Here is a 23,199-nt window from a genome sequence, read left to right on the forward strand (position 1 = left end):
CTGATTTCAAGAAGGAATTAGATATAGCTCCTGGGGCTAAAGGGATCGAGGGATATGGGGGAAAGGTGGGATCAGGATATTGAATTCGATGATCAGCCATAATCAGAATGAATGGTGGAGCAGGCTCGAAGGGCCGAATGGCCTCCTCCTGCTTCTAGTTTCTATATGTTTCACTTTGTAACATTCCAGTTAAGGCCTTGGAATGTTTTCTCATATTAATGACACTATATTTTTCTCTCAGAGGGTGGTGAGTCTCTGAAATTCTCTTCCTCAAGAGGCAGTGGAAGCAGAATCCTTAAGGACATAAGAACATAAGAACTAGGAGCAGGAGTAGGCCATCTGGCCCCTCGAGCCTGCCCCGCCATTCAATAAGATCATGGCTGATCTTTTTGTGGACTCAGCTCCACTTACCCACCCGCTCACCATAACCTTTAATTCCTTTACTGTTCAAATATTTATCTATCCTTGCCTTAAAAACATTCAATGAGGTAGCCTCAACTGCTTCACTGGGCAGGGAATTCCACAGATTCACAACCCTTTGTGTGAAGAAGTTCCTCCTCAACTCAGTCCTAAATCTGCTTCCCCTTATTTTGAGGCTATGCCCCCTAGTTCTAGTTTCACCCACCAGTGGAAACAACTTGCCTGCATCTATCTTATCTATTCCCTTCATAATCTTATATGTTTCTATAAGATCTCCCCTCATTCTTCTGAATTCCAATGAGTTTGGCCCCAGTCTACTCAGTCTCTCCTCATAAGCCAACCCTCTCAACTCCGGAATCAACCTAGTGAATCTCCTCTGCACCCCTCCAGTGCCAGTATATCCTTTCTCAAGTAAGGCAGAGCGAGATAGATTCTCAATCAACAATGGGGTGTAAGGTTATCGGGGTAGGTAGGAATGTGGGGTTGAGGTTACAATCAGATCAGCCATGATCTTATTGAATGGGGTAGCAGGCTCGAGGGGCCGAGTGGCCTATTCCTGCTCCTAATTGAACAAAGAACAAAGAGAATTACAGCACAGGAACAGGCTCTTCGGCCCTCCAAGCCTGCGCCGACCATGCTGCCCAACTGAACTAAAACCCCCTCCCCTTCCGGGGACCATATCCCTCTATTCCCATCCTATTCATGTATTAGTCCAGACGCCCCTTAAAACCCATCGTACCTGCTTCCACTGCCTCCTCCAGCAGTGAGTTCCAGGCACCCACCACCCTCTGTAAAAAATCTGCCTCGTACATCTCCTTTAAACCTTTCCCCTCGCACCTTAAACCTATGCCCCCTAGTAATTGACTCTTCCACCCTGGGAAAAAGCTTCTGACTATCCACTCTGTCCATGCCTCTCATAATCTTGTAGACTTCTATCAGGTCGCCCCTCAACCTCCGTCGTTCCAGTGAGAACAAACCAAGTTTCTCCAACCTCTCCTCAAAGCTAATGCCCTCCATACCAGGCAACAACTTGGTAAATCATTTCTGTACCCTCTCCAAAGCCTCCACATCCTTCTGGTAGTGTGGCGACCAGAATTGAACACTATATTCCAAGCACGGCCTGATAAAGGTTCTATAAAGCTGCAACATGACTTGCCAATTTTTAAACTCAATGCCCCGGCCGATGAAGGCAAGCATGCCGTATGCCTTCTTGACTACCTTCTCCACCTGCGTTGCCACTTTCAGTGACCTGTGTACCTGTACACCCAGATCCCTTTGCCTATCAATACTGCCATTTATTGTATATTTCCTATCTTTATTAGACCTTCCAAAATGCATTACCTCACAGTTGTCCGGATTAAACTCCATCTGCCATCTCTCTGCCCAAGCCTCCATCTGATCTATATCCTGCTGTATCCTCTGATGGTCCTCATCGCTATCCACAAATCCACCAACCTTTGTGTCATCCACAGACTTACTAATCCAACCAGTTACATTTTCCTCCAAATCATTTATATATATTACAAACAGCAACGGTCCCAGCACTGATCCCTGAGGAATGCCACTTGAACGCCTTCCATTCAGAAACACACCCTTCCACTGCTACCCTCTGGTAAAATTGGTCTGTTTTTCCATATATAAACACAAGCTGTTGTTGTGGTGTCACTACAACACTCTGCAAACTCTGCGCACCTCCAAATTAGGCCTACTGAACATTGACAATTTTAAATTGCTCCATGATAGGTGCCTTAAACTCTGGAACTCAGGACATCATTAGCAGTCTCTCCTGCTTTAAGACACTCATTAAGAAGCTGCATCTCCAACATCTGCCCCAAGAGCTCCCCAAGTGTCTCAATGGCAAATTCTGATAGCAAGGTTGCTGTGATGCACCTTGGGAGGTTTAACGCTATAAGAGGTGCTATAGAAATGCAAGCTGCTATTGGAAGAATAGCGGGGCATTTATCCCAGTGTCCTGACTGATATTTCTCTCTCAACCTTCATTAGAACAGGTTATTTGATCATCACATTGTTGTTTGTGGGATCTTGTGCACAAACTGATGACTGCATTTCCTGCATTACCAGTGACCAGGCTGCAATTGGACTGCAGTAGCTTCGGGCAATGGAGGCATTACACAGCCATGAGGAGAGTGTTCACAGGGACAAGGTGCAGCATTCCGTACAGGATCATCCACCTTATTCCAAGAACAATGAATCTCAACCAGGACTGAGTTAAAATAATTTTCTTTACCTTATAAGATGGGGAGGATGAGGGGAAATAGAGTTACAGCTTTTCCATATCAGGCTGGGGGAAAGTCAGTGTATGGAGGGGCAGGGGCATTGGGCACGGGGAAGAGGAGAAGAGAAAAAGACAAGCTCATTCTAATTTGGATGGCACAATGGTTAGCACTGCTGCCTCACAGTACCAGGGGCCAGGGTTCAATTCCCGGCTTGGGTGACTGTGCGGAGTCTACACGTTCTCCCCGTGTCTGCGTGGGTTTCCTCCGGGCACTACAGTTTCCTCGCACAGTCCAAAGATGTGGGTGTCACAGAGATTAGCACTGCTGCCTCACTAAATTAGATGCATGAGTGAGTGCAGCACACCTCAGGGACCCGGGTTTGATTCTTCGTTTGGTTCATTGTCTGTGTGGAGTTTGCACATTCTCCCCGTGTCTGCGTGGGTTTTCTCCAGGTGCTCCGGTTTCCTCCCACAGTCCGAAAGACGCGCTGGTTAGGGTGCATTGACCCGAACAGGCGCTGGAGAGAGTGGCGATTAGGGGAATTTCACAGTAACTGAATTGCAGTGTTAATGTAAACCTTACTTGTAACTAATAAATAAACTTTACTTAAGATGTAAAGGTTAGATTGATTGGCGATGCTAAATTGCCCCTTAGTGTCAGGGGGATTAGCAGGATAAATACATGGGGTTACAGGAATAGGGCCTGGGTTCGCCGTTGATGCAGGCTCGATGGGCTGAATGGCCTCCTGTAGGGATTCTATGGCTGGAATCTTACAGCCGTTCATGCCGGTGGGATTTTCTGTTCCCGCTGCAGTGAACAGAGATTTGTCTGGGCGCTGCAGCGGGAGCGGAGTGTGACTGGCCGGAAAGATCGCACCCATTGATTCTATGATAATGAAGACAGATTCTGTAATACACAATCAGAGATGCTATCTGCATTTGGTATATATTTCAGAACAAGATTCTTTAATTCTAAAAGGCTGGTTGCTGTTAGCAGGCAGTGCCTGGCTTCTAAATTAGATGCGTGAGTGAGTGCAGCACACCTCAGCCGCAATCAGTTCTTTACTAGCTTGGAACAAGGGTCAACACTTGCCTTGTTAGCAGTTTTCATCTGCACTTTATGAGCCTCTTTATGAAATCTAATTTCACTGGGGGTAAAGGGGCAAAGGATTAGCAGTCAATAAAACATTTCACAACGTGTAATTTTTTTGCCAGGCCTGGTTAACCTTTCAGTACAAAAGGCCTCCGTTCTAATCAGGTTTTATTATCTCTGTATAAATATATTGGACATCCTGACTGCTCATTGATTTTTAGATGGTGTGTGTGACTGCACTGCAGGATTTACTGCATCAGGTTTCTGGAGGTTACAAATGGATCTTTCTCCAGTTCCAACGTTCTTTTTTTAACCCTTCCAGTAAATTCAACATTAAAAGGGAATGCACAGGGAAATATTTTGATGAATTAACTCGGTGCACATTCCTGAATTAAACAGCCTCTAAATGAAGCTCAGTATCGCCGAGCGGGGCTGGGTTAGTGCTGCAGATTCCCTCCCTAAACAAAGACCTGCATTTACATAGTGCCTTTCACCACATCTGGACGCCCCAAAACTGTTTACAGTCAATGATGTACTCATAGGAGGATAGCCATCATTGCAATGTGAAAAACAGGGAAGATAATTTATGCACAGCAAGATCCCGCAATAAAAGATCCAATAATCTTCTTTAATGCTGGTTAAGGGATAAATATTAGCCAGGTCACCAGTGAAATCCGAGTGATTCCGCAATTGAGCAACACTTATTGAACAATCCTGAGTGTGCTTGGAACGGCGCTGACAAAAAGATCAAGATTATCAGTTGGGCTCGCAGTGTGGCTCACATGCTAAAGTCACAGATATACACACATGTGCAGCCCTATAGTCTGCAGATAGAAAGAACATGTACATAGGTTGCGTGTGTTTCAACTGAACAAAATTGATGATAACCATTTCCTCAGGACAATGCCTTGACCAAACAAAGCTTGGCAGTTAACTGTCAGTCATCAGTTAACTGGTGCAAGCTCCATGGCAGCACCTCTACCAATGAGAGTCCACATGCCAACCAATCAGCACTCTTTTCTCATGAAGTATAAATTGTTATTCCATTTACACTTGGCATTCTCACAAATGTCCTGATGAGTGCAAGATGAAAGGTTTTCACCTCTTTTTCCAGCAATAAAACTAAAAACACACAAAAATGTAAAAAATAGCACAGATCTTGGAGACTAGAAAAGATAAAGAGCGGCAAGGACGACCAAGCAGACAGCGAGGGCTATAGAAGGTGGGTATGAAACGAAACTTGTGACATCAAAATTAACACAAAATCTGTTACAAATCCGTGCAGAAAAGGAGGGTGGTCAGGAGTAACGTGGGCACCTGGAAAACTGATAACATGACATTGTCGATGAAAACAAGGAAATAGTGGAGGTGTCAGTTACTCTGTGTCAGGGTTTACAGTACAGGAAGAGGTTAGCATGTTGGACATCCCAAAGAAACTAATATCAAACCAGGGACTCAAAATGAACATTAAAGTAAAGTTGAAGCTCATGGTGTACCTCAGGGATCTGTTTTGGGGCCACTGCTGTTTGTAATATTTATTAATGATCTGGATGAGGGTATAGTTGGGTGGATTAGCAAATTTGCTGATGACACCAAAGTCGGTGGTGTGGTAGACAGTGAGGAAGGGTGTCGTAGTTTGCAGGAAGACTTAGACAGGTTGCAAAGTTGGGCCGAGAGGTGGCGGATGGAGTTTAATGCGGAGAAGTGTGAGGTAATTCACTTTGGTAGGAATAACAGATGTGTTGAGTATAGGGCTAACGGGAGGACTTTGAATAGTGTGGAGGAGCAGAGGGATCTAGGTGTATGTGTGCATAGATCCCTGAAAGTTGGGAATCAAGTAGATAAGGTTGTTAAGAAGGCATATGGTGTCTTGGCGTTTATTGGTAGGGGGATTGAATTTAGGAGTCGTAGCGTTATGTTGCAACTGTACACAACTCTGGTGCGGCCGCACTTGGAGTACTGTGTGCAGTTCTGGTCCCCACATTACAGGAAGGATGTGGAGGCTTTGGAGAGGGTGCAGAGGAGGTTTACCAGGATGTTGCCTGGTATGGAGGGGAGATCCTATGAGGAGAGGCTGAGGGATTTGGGATTGTTTTCGCTGGAAAGGCGGCGGCTAAGAGGGGATCTTATTGAAACATATAAGATGATTAGAGGTTTAGATAGGGTGGATAGTGATAGCCTTTTTCCTCTGATGGAGAAATCCAGCACGAGGGGGCATGGCTTTAAATTGAGGGGGGGTAGTTATAGAACCGATGTCAGGGGTAGGTTCTTTACCCAGAGGGTGGTGAGGGATTGGAATGCCCTGCCAGCATCAGTAGTAAATGCGCCTAGTTTGGGGGCGTTTAAGAGATCCGTAGATAGGTTCATGGACGAAAAGAAATTGGTTTAGGTTGGAGGGTCACAGTTTTTTTTTAACTGGTCGGTGCAACATCGTGGGCCGAAGGGCCTGTTCTGCGCTGTAATGTTCTATGTTCTATGTTCTATGTAATGAAAAAAATGATAGTTCTAAAGAGTGTCAAATCCCCAGCACCAGATGGCTTCTATCCCAGGTTTTTAAAGAAAGTAGGTGAGAAGATTGCAGATATCCTAACCATAATCTTCCAAAGTTCTCCTGATTCAGGAACCATTCCTTTAGACCGGGGAGTGCTGCATATCACTCTGCTATCTCAGAAAGGAGACAGGGAATTATAGACCAGCCATCCCAGCATCCAGCATGGTTTTGTAAAGGGTGGGTCATACCTGATGAATCTGACAGGTGAATGTCTATGGATGTTATTTATGTGATCTTCCAGAAGACATTTGATGAAGTCCCTCTGAGGAGACCTGGAAACTAAAGTTGAAGCTCATGAAACCGAAGGCAAATTATTGACCCGGGTTGGAAATTGGTTGAGCAGGAGAAAGAGAATGGGGCCAGAAGGAGAGAGAGAATGGGGCCAGAAGGAGAGAGAGAATGGGGCCAGAAGGAGAGAGAGGGAATGGGGCCAGAAGGAGAGAGAGAATGGGGCCAGAAGGAGAGAGAGAATGGGGCCAGAAGGAGAGAGAGAATGGGGCCAGAAGGAGAGAGAGAGAATGGGCCAGAAGGAGAGAGAGAATGCGGCCAGAAGGAGAGAGAGAATGGGGCCAGAAGGAGAGAGAGAGAATGGGGCCAGAGGGAGAGAGAGAATGGGGCCAGAGGGAGAGAGAGAATGGGGCCAGAAGGAGAGAGAGAATGGGGCCAGAAGGAGAGAGAGAATGGGGCCAGAAGGAGAGAGAGAATGGGGCCAGAAGGAGAGAGAGGGAATGGGGCCAGAAGGAGAGAGAGAATGGGGCCAGAAGGAGAGAGAGAATGGGGCCAGAAGGAGAGAGAGAATGGGGCCAGAAGGAGAGAGAGGGAATGGGGCCAGAAGGAGAGAGAGAATGGGGCCAGAAGGAGAGAGAGAGAATGGGGCCAGAAGGAGAGAGAGAATGGGGCCAGAGGGAGAGAGAGAATGGGGCCAGAAGGAGAGAGAGAATGGGGCCAGAAGGAGAGAGAGAGAATGGGGCCAGAAGGAGAGAGAGAATGGGGCCAGAAGGAGAGAGAGAGAATGGGGCCAGAAGGAGAGAGAGAATGGGGCCAGAAGGAGAGAGAGAATGGGGCCAGAAGGTCCAGGGTCAAGTGCCACTGTGGGACTGGATAGCCAGGGAAGTGTGTTTAATAACATAGCCAAACAGATTAGCTTGTAAAACCTTCAAACACACCTGTAGCAGGTGGTAAGGAGCAGGAATGGCTCCTGGTCAGCCATGTTGGATGTGGAGTTACCGCCCCTCAAGCTCTCGTCTCTGGCGATAGGCTAGTGACCTGTTCCAGGAAAACGAGCCATGGAAACAGACGTCAAGTGCACATGCTTTGTCTGCCTCATACACCACTAGGTACGGGAAGAGAAGCAAGAGAACACTAATTGGCAGGATGGGACAACTGGAGTCCTGTAACGTTCTGTGTTGGGGCGTCAGCTATTCACTATATTCATTAACAACTTAGATGATGGGACAGAAAGCCGTGAAACCAAATTTGCCATTGACATAAAAACAGACAGCACTGCTAGCACTGTGGGTGCAAGTGTAAAAATCCAGAGATACTGAGTGATGGAGTGAATGGGCAAAACTGTGAAGTGAATTTTAATGCAGACAAACATCAGGTTATCCAATTTGAACCTAATCAGGATAGAACAAGGTACTTTCTCAATGATGAAAAGTAAAAACAGTAGCAGCCCAAAGAGAGTTGAAGGTCCAGTTAAAGAAAAAAGACTGATGTTTATATTGTGCTTCCCAGGACCACTGACTGTCTCAAAGCCATTTCCAGCAAATTAAATACTCTTGAAGTGTAGTCACTGTTATAATGTAGGAAACTAAAGAGCCATAAAAAGCAACAGAAAATAATGAAAGGAGACAATGGAAAGCTGGCCTTTATATCTAAATGATTAAAATATACAAGTTGGGCGGAAGTCATGCTCCAGCCTTGGTCAGACCCCACCTACAGCGCTGTGAGCTGTTCTGGGAAAGGTCATAGAAACCCGACAGTACAGAAAGAGGCCATTCGGCCCATCGAGTCTGCACCGACCACAATCCCACCCAGACCCTACTCCCATATCCCTACATATTTTACCCACTAATCCCTCTAACCTACACATCCCAGGACACTAAGGGGCAATTTTAGCATAGCCAATCAACCTAACCCGCACATCTTTGGACTGTGGGAGGAAACCGGAGCACCCGGAGGAAACCCACGCAGACACGAGGAGAATGTGCAAACTCCACACAGACAGAATGTGCAAACTCCACACAGACAGTGACCCAAGCCGGGAATCGAACCCAGGTCCCTGGAGCTGTGAAGCAGCAGTGCTAACCACTGTGCTACCGTGCCGCCCAGGATACATCAGGAGTGAGTTCAGCTAAGATCCACTGAAATAATACTGAATTCCAAGGATCAAACTGAGGGGAGATTACACAAACTTGGGTTATATTGTCTGGAATTTTGATGGTTAAGGGACGGTTTGACTGAGGATTTCAAGATATTAAGGGAGATAGAGGAAATAGAAAGTATTTCTGCTGGCTGGGGTTCCGAGGGCAAAGCAGGATTAGAACCAGAGTTTCCTGGAGTGAAATTAGGAATCACTTCAAGGCAAAGGATGGAAGAAAGTTTGAGACGCCGTTCTGTAAGTGGCAACTGATGCAAGATTAATTGTTGATTTTAAAACTGAGACAGGGAGATTTCTGGTAGCCTGTGGTGTTAAGGGAGGGCATTTGGAGTTAAGTCTTGGATCAGCCATGTTCTGAATGAATGGCAAAGAGGCTCGGGGGGTTAAGTGGCCTCTTGCTGTTCATCTGAGGGGGCAAAGGGGACCTCGGTTTAGCATCTCTTACGAGACAAATATAAATACAAATGCTTCTTTTAATCACATTGTTACTTGTGGGACTGTGCTGTGTGCAAATGAGCTGCTGTGTTTCTCCCATAACTGCAGAGTTTACTGCGGTGGGCGTGAGAGTTCCAATGTGATGATAGGATTGCAACTCTGTATAATTACTGAATACGCTTCTTAAAATCAGAAGGAAATTCTTTGCCCTCTGCCTACGAAAGCAGCTTAGCATTATCCTCAATGCCACTGGATCAAGACGACTTGGGTATTATTTTCAGGAATTAGTACCACCTGACAGTATTATCCCTGGATATTAAAACCCGCCTTACTTGAAGTTATCCCTTTAATAAATCAAACTGAAGACAATTTCCACAGATGGAATAATCTCTTGCTGTAGTTGGGGAAGAGAGGATACAGTGAAAGCAGTAGTTAGTCATGTTTCCCTCAGGGGCCAATATAAAACTGCGGCATTGAATGAATTACTTTGATAGTTTGTACAGAGTGACTTCAAATCCAGGCTGGAGTTAGAAAAGCAGCAGCAGGAAGAGCTGGGAGGAGGACGTCAGCGATCAGATCAGGATTTAATTTCCAGCTCCTGGATCGGGCTGCTTTGTCCTCGATGAGAGATGTCCAACAACACACAGCTTCTAGCACTAACATTCCATCCTCTAGACTAGTCATTGACACGCTCTCCAAGACTCCCATAAATACATAGAAACATGGAAAATAGGAGCAGGAGGAGGCTATTCAGCCCCTTGAGCCTGCTCCGCCATTCATTATGATCATGGCTGATCATCCAACTCAGTAGCCTGATCCCATCTTCCCCCCATATCCTTTGATCCCCTTTGCCTCGAGTGCCACAACTCCTTCTTGAAAACATTCAACGTTTTGGCCTCAACTACTTTCTGTGGTAGCAAATTCCACACATTCACCACCCTCTGGGTGAAGAGATTTCTCCTCATCTCTGTCCTAAAAGGTTTCCTTTTATATTGTATCCTTAGACTGTGACCCCTGGTTCTGGACACCCTCACCATCGGGAACATCCTTCCTGCAACTAACCAGTCTAGTCCTGTTAGAATTTTAAAGGTTTCTATGAGATCCCCCTCATTCTTCTGAACTCCAGTGATTACAATCCTAACCGGCTCAATCTCTCCTTATACATCAATCCTGCCGTCCCAGAAATCAGCCTGGTAAACCTTCACTGCACTCCCTCTAGAGCAAGAACATCCTTCCTCAGATAAGGAGACCAAAACCGCAGATAATATTCCAGGTGTGGCCTTGCCAAGGCCCTGTACAATTGCAGCAAGACATCCCTGCTCCTGTACTCGAAACCTGTCACTATGAAGGCCAACATACCATTTGCCTTCTTTACCGCCTGCTGCACCTGCATGCTTACCTTCAGCGACTGGGGCACAAGGACACCCAGGTCCCGCTGCACACTCCCCTCTCCTAATACAGATACAATTGAATGAACACCTTGCTGATCCCAGCCCTATCCCGGTGTACACTTCACTCACACCCCCTGCATATAAACACTGGACTGATCCAAAAATTACTCACTTTAAAATATTCACAAGTTGGAGAATTAGCATCTCTGCACTTTTTAAAAACATTTGTTCTTGGAATGTGCGTCACTGATGAGGCCAACATTCCTCAAGAAGATGGTAGCCAGCTCGCTGCCCTCTCACTGTCGTCCACGTGGCGTAGCTTTCCTGTAGCAGTTTGATAGAACCGGGAGGCTTGCTAGGTTATTTCACTGGGCAGTTAAGAGCCTATCACATCACTGTGGATCTGGGATCACGGGTAGACCAGACTAAGGCTGGAAAATTCCTTTGGCTAAAAGGATGTTAGACAACCAGGTGGGTTTTTTACTAGTTTCATGATTGTTGATGAGACCAGTGTCTTATTCTAGATTTCTTAATGAATTGAATTTAAATTCCCTCAGTTGCCATGCTGGGATTTGAACTCCTGCGTCTGGAAGACTAGGGCAGGATCCTGGTTACTCATCCACTCACCTTACCATTATGCTACCCTACCAAATTAAATATCCATTCCTACAAAACAGAGCTTCACCTTAACATTCTGGGGCCACGAACCTCTGAAAGAACATACTGATTTTTGAGGGGGTGCAAATTGGAGTCTCCAGAATAATAGGATGGCCAAAGGGGGTTAATCCAAGGGCAGATTGCACAGCCTAGCCTTGTAATCTATCAAGTACAGCAAAGTAAGGAATGATCTAACTCAGATGTTTAAAATGATTCTCCTCCTCAAACGTTTGAGGCTGGGTGTCAATTGAAAATTTCAAAACTGAGTCCAAAGATGTGCGGGTTAGGTTGATTGGCCATGCTAAAATTGCCCCTTAGTGTCCTGAGATGGGTAGGTTAGAGGGATTAGTGGGTAAAATATGTAGGGATATGGGGGTAGGGCCTGGGTGGGATTGTGGTCGGTGCAGACTCGATGGGCCGAATGGCCTCTTTCTGTACTGTAGGGATTCTATGATTCTATGAGCTTAATAGACTTTAGTTAAACAAAGATGTTAAGGATTACAGAACCCAGGTGGTAGATGGAATTGTGATACAGATCAGCAATGATCCATCTGAACAGCAGAACAGGATCAAGGGACTGAATCACAGCAAAAATACTGCAGATGCTGGAAATCTGAAATAAAATAAAGACAGAAAATGCTGGATAAACTCAGCCGGTCTGGCAGTGTCTGTGGAGAGAGTTAACGTTTCAAGTCCATATGACTCTTCTTCAAGGGACTGAATAGTCTATTCCTCATGGATAGTGTGAAGCCCCATCTCAAACATTTCATAAGAAATAGGAGCAGGAGCAGGCCGTTTGGTTCCCTCAAGCCTGCTCTGCCATTCAGTAATATCGCGGCTGATCGAATTATGGTCTTAACTCCACTTTCCTTTCTTCCCCCCTCATCATCTTCGACGGCATGGTGGCACAGTGGTTAGCACTGCTACCTCACAGCGCCAGAGACCTGGGTTCAATTCCCGGCTTGGGTCACTGTCTGTGTGTAGTCTGCACGTTCTCCCCGTGTCTGCGTGGGTTTCCTCCGGGTGCTCCGGTTTCCTCTCACAGTCCAAAAGACGTGCTGGTTAGGGTGCATTGGCCATGCTAAATTCTCCCTCGGTGTACCCGAACAGGTGCCGGAGTGTGGCGACTAGGGGATTTTCTCAGTAACTTCATTGCAGTGTTAATGTAAGCCTACTTGTGACACTAATAAATAAACTTTAAAACTTTAAACCGTCAATCAAAAATCTGTCTAATTCAGCCTTGAATATATTGAGGGATCCAGCCTCCACTGCTGGCTCTGGGAGAGAATTCCAAACACTAAACGAGTCTCAGAGAGAAGAAACTGCTCCTCTTCTCCAACATAAATGGGAAAGTCCTGATCTTTAAACCGTGCAAGTTCGAGATTCCTACACGAGGGGAAACACCCTCTCAGTATCCACCCTGTCAACTCCCTCAGAATCTGATACATTTCAATAAGATCAACTCTCACTCTTCCAATGAGTTTAGGCCTAATCTGCTCCACCTTTCCCCATAAGACTAACCCCGTCATCCCAGGAATCTGCCTTGGAATTGCTTCCAATCCATGTACATCCCTCATTAAGTAAGTCCCAGCTGGCTTACATTAACCTCCCCCTTACCTTCCACTTTCCCTACTTGCCCTTGTGGCTTTGTGAACTCCCAAACAGTTAATGTTTCAAGGAGGTGGATATCGTCAATAAGTGTCCAAGTTCCAAGGTTAATGAGCGATTAACAGGATTTTTTTTATAGTCCGTATATCTGAACATTTGGGTTAATTATCATCTCTGTAAAAGCTGATGCAGAAACAACTCCTGTAGTGAGCCAACTGAAGATACTTGCTAAAGATTAACAAACATGCATTGGTCATGTTTTAGATGCCACAAATTATGCTTGAATTGCAGTCACATAGGTAGGGAACTGTCGATTTGCACAGCGAGATCCCTGGGTCAAACAGCGAATCTACTTTTGAATGTTTTGACAGAGAAAGGAATGCTGGTTTTGACCCGGGAACTTCTTGCTCTTTGAACAGGACACAGTGTCACAGTGGTCAGCGCTGCTGCCTCACAGCACCGTGGACCCGGGTTCGATTCCCGGCTCGGGTCACTGTCTGTGTGGAGTTTGCACGTTCTCCCCGTGTCTGCGTGGGTTTCCTCCGGGTGCTCCGGTTTCCACCCACAGTCCAAAGATGTGCAGGTTAGGTGGGTTGGCCACGCTGAATTGCCCCTTAGTAGGGTAAATACGATAGGGCTGGGGTGGGATTGCCCTGGTGCAGGTTCGATGGGCCAAACGGCCTCTTTCTGCACTGTAGGGATTCCATGAACAGCGGATTCTTTAATGTTCACCTGGACATTCCTTAAAAATGGCACCTCTGACCAAAGCAGCACTCCCTCGTTCTGGGCTCAAATCCCACCTGAGACTTGAACCCACAATTTTCAGGGGTCAGGTGTACTACCTCGAGTGAAACAGAGACCCCCATCTCTCTCATTCACAATGCACACTCATGCAACTGTTATGTCTGATCGTTAAAATCGGTATTAATCTCAGTTATAATGCAAGGATTTGGAGAAGTGCCCTTCGCACCAGCGTGGACTGTATTACTGCCTCAACTAGTGACGACCAGAGTGAAAAAGGAATTAATCTGCAAGAGTTTGTAAAGTCACAACGTGCCCTGGATGTGCAGTTAAGCAATTAACTTTAATCATTTAATTATACCAATAATGAAAGAACAAAGGCTATTATAGAGCACTTACTGACTGATTCCATCAAATGAGGCTTCTCGAGTAGTGTGCCCACTATCTGTGTTCATGCCTCGCTGAAATAATAACAGATAACCATTTAATTTTCCACATTTACGTCCTAAACTCACAGTAAACATAAATGGGTCTTTTCTGCTTGGCAGAATGTGATGAGGGGTGTGCCACAGGGATCAGTGCCGGGGCCTCAACTTACTACAGTTTATATCAATGACAAGGGCGGCACGGTAGCACAGTGGTTAGCACTGCTGCTTCACAGCTCCAGGGTCCCGGGTTCGATTCCCGGCTCGGGTCACTGTCTGTGTGGAGTTTGCACATTCTCCTCGTGTCTGCGTGGGTTTCCTCCGGGTACTCCGGTTTCCTCCCACAGTCCAAAGATGTGCGGGTTAGGTTGATTGGCCAGGTTAAAAATTGCCCCTTAGAGTCCTGAGATGCGTAGGTTAGAGGGATTAGTGGGTAAATATGTGGGGGTAGGGCCTGGGTGGGATTGTGGTCGGTGCAGACTCGATGGGCCGAATGGCCTCCTTCTGCACTGTAGGGTTTCTATGATTTCTATGACTTGGAAGAAGGGATTGAAGATCTGGTTGTGGAATTTGCTGACGACACAGAGATAGGTAGGAAAGTAAATAGTGAAGTGGACATATGGAGGCTACAAAGGGACATGGATAGGTGAGGTGAGTGAGCAAAGATCTGGCAAATGGAGTATAATGTGGGCAAGTGTGAAATTGTTCAGTTTGGCAGGAAGAATAAAAATGAGGCTTATTATCTAAATGGTGAGAGGGTGCAGTGGCCTGAGACTTAGCAGTTCAAAGAAGGTTTACCAGACTAATACCAGGAATTTGCAGGTTGTCTTATGAGGAAAGATTAGGTTTGTATCCACCAGAGTTTAGGAGAGTAAGAGGCGACTTGATTAAAACCTTTAAGATCCTGAGGGGTATTGACAGGGTGGATGTGGAGAGGATGATTCCTCATGTGGGTGAATTTAGAACCAGGGGGTCTTTGTTTAAAAATAAGGGGTCGTTCATTAAAGACAGAGGTGATGAGAATTTTTTTCTCTCTGAGGGTGGTGGGTCTTCAGAACTCTTAATCAAAAGGCAGTAGAGCAGAATCTTTGAATAGTTTTAAGCTAGATATGTTCTTGATTAACAAGGGGGTGAAAGGTTATTGGGGGTGAAAGGTTATTGGGAATGTGGGGTTCAAGTTACAATCAGATCAGCCAATAATCATGTTGAATGGCAGAGCAGGTTCGCGGGGCCGATTGGCTCACTCCAGCTCCTAACTTGTCTCTTTATTGGAACTGAGGCAGATGAAGTATGGAGGGAGGGAGTGAGGGAGGGAGGGAGGGAGGGAGTGAGCGAGGGAGGGAGTGAGCGAGGGAGGGAGCGAGGGAGGGAGGGAGCGAGGGAGGGAGCGAGGGAGGGAGGGAGCGAGGGAGGGAGGGAGCGAGGGAGCAAGGGAGGTAGTGAGCGAGGGAGGGAGTGAGCGAGGGAGGGAGCGAGGGAGGGAGCGAGGGAATGACAGAGGGAAGGAAGGAGGGAGCAGGGGACTGAGGGAGGGAGGAATTGAGGGAGGGAGTGAGGGAAGGAAGGAGGGAGCAGGGGACTGAGGGAGGGAGGGAAGGCAGGCAGATAGTTAAGGCCATGGTTTGCAGTTTACATGGAAAGGAACTTGCAGAGCATCACAGAATCGATAAACATTTGTGGCATTTTGCAAAATGAGCAAAGATTTATTCAGCCAATGGCCTGGCACACAAACTCTCCACAGCTGCTTTTTACAACAGCAAACATCACGATCATCGACTTCAGTCCCTGGGTAACTACACGGAGATGTTTTCTTTCAGACAGGAGTGACAATCCCAGCTACACAAAGGGAACAAGCTCCTTCTAGAAACCCTTTGTCATGTCATTAACAGGGAATACATTCACAGTAACAAACCCATTTATAAAATGGCAAACCGATAATGATGTTCCCTGATCAAAACCATCTGTTGTATTTCTACACGTCTATGATGTCCATGTTAGATCAGATCATCTGACAAAACTGAAGGGCCACAGGACGAGCGCTAACGGGGCAGTCAGGCGACAGCCAGACTACCAGCGCACAAGGAGGATGCTCACTAATACCCAGAGCTCCACAGGAAACACGAGATAAACGACCTCAAGCTCGATCACGCTCCACATTAACTCCGTGGATGTCCCATTTCCCCATTCACCCCGCACAGATACACACACTCACCCCGCACAGATACACACACTCACACCGCACAGATACACACACTCACCCCGCACAGATACACACACTCACCCCGCACAGATACACACACTCACCCCACACAGACACACACACTCACACTGCAGATACACACACTCACCCCGCAGATACACACACTCACACCACACAGATACACACACTCACCCCGCACAGATACACACACTCACACCGCACAGATACACACACTCACCCCGCACAGATACACACACTCACCCCGCACAGATACACACACTCACCCCGCACAGATACACACACTCACCCCGCACAGATACACACACTCACCCCGCACAGATACACACACTCACCCCGCACAGATACACACACTCACCCCGCACAGATACACACTCACCCCGCACAGATACACACACTCACCCCGCACAGATACACACACTCACCCCGCACAGATACACACACTCTCCCCGCACAGATACACACACTCACCCCGCACAGATACACACACTCACCCCGCACAGATACACACACTCACCCCGCACAGATACACACTCACCCCGCACAGATACACACACTCACCCTGCACAGATACACACTCACCCCGCACAGATACACACACTCACCCCGCACAGATACACACACTCACCCCGCACAGATACACACTCACCCCGCACAGATACACACACTCACCCCGCACAGATACACACACTCACCCCGCACAGATACACACACTCACCCCGCAGATACACACACTCACCCCGCACAGATACACACACTCACCCCGCACAGATACACACACTCACCCCGCAGATACACACACTCACCCCGCACAGATACACACACTCACCCCGCACAGATACACACACTCACCCCGCACAGATACACACACTCACCCCGCACAGATACACACACTCACCCCGCACAGATACACACACTCACCCCGCACAGATACACACACTCGCCCCGCACAGATACACACACTCACCCCGCACAGATACACACACTCACCCCGCACAGATACACATACTCACCCCGCACAGATACACACACTCACCCCGCACAGATACACACACTCACCCCGCAGATACACAGACTCACCCCGCACAGATACACACACTCACCCCGCACAGATACACACACTCACCCCGCACAGATACACACACTCACCCTGCAGATACACACTCACCTCACGCAGATACACACTCACCCCACACAGATACACACAGTCACCTCGCACAGATACACACACTCACCCCGCAGATACACACACTCACCCCGCAGATAAACACTCACCCCGCACAAATATACACACTCACCCCGCACAGATACACACACTCACCCCGCAGATACACACACTCACCCCGCAGATACACACTCACCCCGCACAGATACACACTGTCACCCCGCAGATACACACACTCACCCCGCACAGATACACACTCACCCCGCAGATACACACACTCACCCCGCAGATACACACTCACCCCGCACAGATACACACACTCACCCCGCACAGATACACACACTCACCCCGCACAGATACACACACTCACCCCGCACAGATACACACACTCACCCCGCACAGATACACACACTCACCCCGCACAGATACACACACTCACCCCGCACAGATACACACACTCACCCCACACAGATACACACTCACCCCGCACAGATACACACACTCACCCCGCAGACACACACACTCACCCCGCACAGATACACACACTCACCCCGCAGACAGACACACTCACCCCGCACAGATACACACTCACCCCGCACAGATACACACACTCACCCCGCACAGATACACACACTCACCCCGCACAGATACACACTCACCCTGCACAGATACACACTCACCCCGCAGACACACACACTCACCCCGCACAGATACACACTCACCCCGCAGATACACACACTCACCCCGCAGATACACACTCACCCCGCACAGATACACACACTCACCCCGCACAGATACACACACTCACCCCGCACAGATACACACACTCACCCCGCACAGATACACACACTCACCCCGCACAGATACACACACTCACCCCGCACAGATACACACACTCACCCCGCACAGATACACACACTCACCCCGCACAGATACACACACTCACCCCGCACAGATACACACACTCACCCCGCACAGATACACACACTCACCCCGCACAGATACACACACTCACCCCGCACAGATACACACACTCACCCCGCACAGATACACACACACACCCCGCACAGATACACACACACACCCCGCACAGATACACACACTCACCCCGCACAGATACACACACTCACCCCGCACAGATACACACACTCACCCCGCACAGATACACACACTCACCCCGCACAGATACACACACTCACCCCGCGGATACACACACTCACCCCGCACAGATACACACACTCACCCCGCACAGATACACACACTCACCCCGCACAGATACACACACTCACCCCGCACAGATACACACACTCACCCCGCACAGATACACACACTCACCCCGCAGACACACACACTCACCCCGCACAGATACACACACTCACCCCGCAGACAGACACACTCACCCCGCACAGATACACACTCACCCCGCACAGATACACACACTCACCCCGCACAGATACACACACTCACCCCGCACAGATACTCACTCACCCTGCACAGATACACACACTCACCCCGCACAGATACACACACTCACCCCGCACAGATACACACACTCACCCCGCAGATACACACACTCACCCCGCACAGATACACACTCACCCCGCACAGATACACACTCACCCCGCACAGATACACACACTCACCCCGCAGATACACACACTCACCCCGCACAGATACACACACTCACCCCGCACAGATACACACTCACCCCGCACAGATACACACACTCACCCCGCACAGATACACACTCACCCCGCACAGATACACACACTCACCCCGCACAGATACACACTCACCCCGCAGATACACACACTCACCCCGCACAGATACACACACTCACCCCGCAGATACACACACTCACCCCGCAGATACACACTCACCCCGCACAGATACACACACTCACCCCGCAGATACACACACTCACCCCGCACAGATACACACACTCACCCCGCACAGATACACACTCACCCCGCACAGATACACACACTCACCCCGCACAGATACACACTCACCCCGCACAGATACACACACTCACCCCGCACAGATACACACACTCACCCCGCAGATACACACACTCACCCCGCAGATACACACACTCACCCCGCACAGATACACACACTCACCCCGCACAGATACACACACTCACCCTGCACAGATACACACACTCACCCCGCACAGATACACACACTCACCCCGCACAGATACACACACTCACCCCGCACAGATACACACACTCACCCCGCACAGATACACACTCACCCCGCAGACGCACACACTCACCCCGCACAGACACACACACTCACCCCGCACAGATACACACACTCACCCCGCACAGACACACACACTCACCCCGCACAGATACACACACTCACCCTGCACAGATACACACACTCACCCCGCACAGATACACACACTCACCCCGCACAGATACACACACTCACCCCGCACAGATACACACACTCACCCCGCACAGATACACACTCACCCCGCAGACGCACACACTCACCCCGCACAGACACACACACTCACCCCGCACAGATACACACACTCACCCCGCACAGACACACACACTCACCCCGCACAGATACACACACTCACCCCGCACAGATACACACACTCACCCCGCACAGATACACACACTCACCCCGCACAGATACACACACTCACCCCGCACAGATACACACACTCACCCCGCACAGATACACACTCACCCCGCAGACGCACACACTCACCCCGCACAGACACACACACTCACCCCGCACAGATACACACACTCACCCCGCACAGATACACACACTCACCCCGCACAGACACACACACTCACCCCGCACAGATACACACACTCACCCCGCACAGATACACACACTCACCCCGCACAGATACACACTCACCCCGCACAGATACACACACTCACCCCGCACAGATACACACACTCACCCCGCACAGATACACACACTCACCCCGCACAGATACACACACTCACCCCGCACAGATACACACACTCACCCCGCACAGATACACACACTCACCCCGCACAGATACACACTCACCCCGCACAGATACACACACTCACCCCGCACAGATACACACACTCACCCCGCACAGATACACACACTCACCCCGCACAGATACACACACTCACCCCGCACAGATACACACACTCACCCCGCACAGATACACACTCACCCCGCACAGATACACACACTCACCCCGCACAGATACACACACTCACCCCGCACAGATACACACACTCACCCCGCACAGATACACACACTCACCCCGCACAGATACACACACTCACCCCGCACAGATACACACACTCACCCCGCACAGATACACACACTCACCCCGCACAGATACACACACTCACCCCGCACAGGTACACACACTCACCCCGCACAGATACACACACTCACCCCGCACAGATACACACACTCACCCCGCACAGATACACACACTCACCCCGCACAGATACACACACTCACCCCGCACAGATACACACACTCACCCCGCACAGGTACACACACTCACCCCGCACAGATACACACACTCACCCCGCACAGATACACACACTCACCCCGCACAGGTACGTACCAGCGTGAGGAGCATGTCCGGCTGCAGCTTCTTCAGCACCTCCGCCACCTGAAAAGACAAAGCAGTTTCCTGTTGCTCTGAGCATTAAAACCCAGACTCGGTCGAACGATCGAATATATACAGCAACGATAAAGAAAGCACAGACTTGAATTTATCTCGGTCCGTCCCAATGCACTTTCCAGTCAGTGAGGTACTGGTCGCTGTTGTATTGTAGGAAACACGGCGTTCAATACTCACAAACAGCAATGTGAAAAAGACTAAATAACTTTGTGACGTTGATTGAGGAATAAATATTGGCCGGGACACTGGGGTGAAATCCCCGGTTCTAAAGGGCATTTAAAGGGTTATTGGATAAACATATGGATGATATTGGAATAGTGTAGGTTAGATGGGCTTTAGATTGGTTTCACAGGTCGGCACAACATTGAGGGCCGAAGGGCCTGTACTGCGCTGTAATGTTCTATGTTCTTTGATAAGTGCCTGCAGAATCTCCACCCAAGACCTCAATTTAACATCCCACATCTACCTCCGGCAATAAGCACTGGAATACCAGCTCAGTTTTACTGCTCAAATCTCGATAATTAGACCATAAGCAATAGGAGCAGAATTAGGCCACTCGACCCATCGAGTCTGCTCCGCCATTCAATCGTGGCTGATATTTCTCTCATCACCATTCTCCTGCCTTTTCCCCATAACTCCTGATCCCCTTATTCATCAAGAAGCTATCTATCTCTGTCTTAAAGACACTCAATGACCTGGCCTCCACAGCCTTCTGCGGTAAAGAGTTCCACAGATTCACCACTCTCTGGTGAAGAAATTCCTCCTCATCTCTGTTTTAAAGGATCGTCCCTTTAGCCTGAGGCTGTGCCCTCGGGTTCTAGTTTTTCCCACTAGCGGAAACATCCTCTCCATGTCACTCTATCCAGGCCACGCAGTATCCTGTAAGTTTCAATAAGATCCTACCTCATCCTTCTAAACTCCAACGAGTACAGACTCAGAGTCCTCAACCATTCCTCATACGACAAGCTGTTCATTCCAGGGATAATTCTTGTGAACCTCCTCTGGACCCTTTGCAAGGCCAGCACATCCTTCCTTAGATATGGGGTCCAAAACTGCTCACAATATTCCAAATGGAGTCTGACCAGAGCCTTATACAGCCTCAGAAGTACATCCCAGAGATCGCGGAGCACTTGGAAGTGCATGATAAAGTACGACTGAGTCAGCAAGGCTTTGTCAAGGGGAGGTCATGTCTGACAAGTCTGTTAAGAGTTCTTTGAGGAGGTAACAAGGAAGTTAGATAAAGGAGAACCAGTGGATGTGATTTATTTAGATTTCCAGAAGGCCTTTGACAAGGTGCCGCATTGGAGATTGTTCAATAAGTTAAGAGCCCATGGTGTTAGGGGTTGGGGGTTAGGATCTGTTAATTGTTAATGTTAATTGGGATCTCAATCCACAGCCCACGGACTCAGAGACTCAGCATCACCCACTGAGCCACACTGACACTGTTCCAATCACCCAGCAACAGGAGGGAGCCATTCAGCCACATGGCAACATTTACAGAAGCTGCAGCTTTGTGAACTATCCAAAGGATAGTGTGGAACCTTCAGCTGGACAGACAGCTGTACAACGCGGCTGATAACATTTTATGCAGGGAAATGTGAAGTGATTCATTTTAGTGCAAAGAATGTGGAGAGGCAAAATAAAATAATGGATATAATTCTAAAGCAGCAGAGGGATCTGGGTGTGAGCATGCAAAAATCAGTGAAGGTGGCAGGACAGATTGAGAGAGCAGTTAATGAAGTGTTCAGCATCTTTGGGTTTATTAATAAGGGCAAAGAAGACAGAAGGGGGCTTTGAAAAGCTTGTATAAAAGACTGGTTCAGCCTCAGCTGGAGCACTGTGGCCAGTTCTGACACCACACCACGTCAGGAAGATGTGAAGGTGCAGAAAAGATTCACAATAGGACCAGGGTGAAAACTCCAGTTATGTAGATAGATTGGAGAGGTAGGACTTTCTTCCTCAAAGAGAAAGCTGAAATAATACAGAATCATAGCGCAGATAGGGAGAAGCTCATCCCATTGGGGGAAGGGTCGAGAAAGAGAGGTTACAGATTGAAGGTAACTGGCAAAAGGAGCAACGGTGACATGAGGCGAACCCTTTACACAGTGAGTGATTAGGATCTGGAATGTACTGTCTGAGAGTGTGGTGGAGACAAATTCACACAGCGAGTGATTAGGATCTGGAATGTACTGTCTGAGAGTGTGGTGGAGACAAATTCACAC

General features: G+C 48.4%; 1 protein-coding gene across 1 annotated transcript in view; it reads right to left on the reverse strand.

Moving 5' to 3' along the window:
• The window catches only part of pepd (peptidase D), a 203,994-nt gene that overhangs the window by 133,143 nt on the left and 47,652 nt on the right, over positions 1-23,199 (reverse strand). The window contains exons 5-6 of the mRNA XM_078210505.1: positions 20,918-20,965; positions 13,915-13,976 (exon numbers count right to left, since the gene is read on the reverse strand). Of these exons, the coding sequence (XP_078066631.1) occupies positions 13,915-13,976; positions 20,918-20,965 (110 nt within the window). The remainder of the gene's footprint in view (positions 1-13,914; positions 13,977-20,917; positions 20,966-23,199) is intronic.

Source organism: Mustelus asterias, chromosome 4, assembly GCF_964213995.1.
Source record: "Mustelus asterias chromosome 4, sMusAst1.hap1.1, whole genome shotgun sequence".
In the NCBI taxonomy this organism is placed as follows: domain Eukaryota; kingdom Metazoa; phylum Chordata; class Chondrichthyes; order Carcharhiniformes; family Triakidae; genus Mustelus; species Mustelus asterias.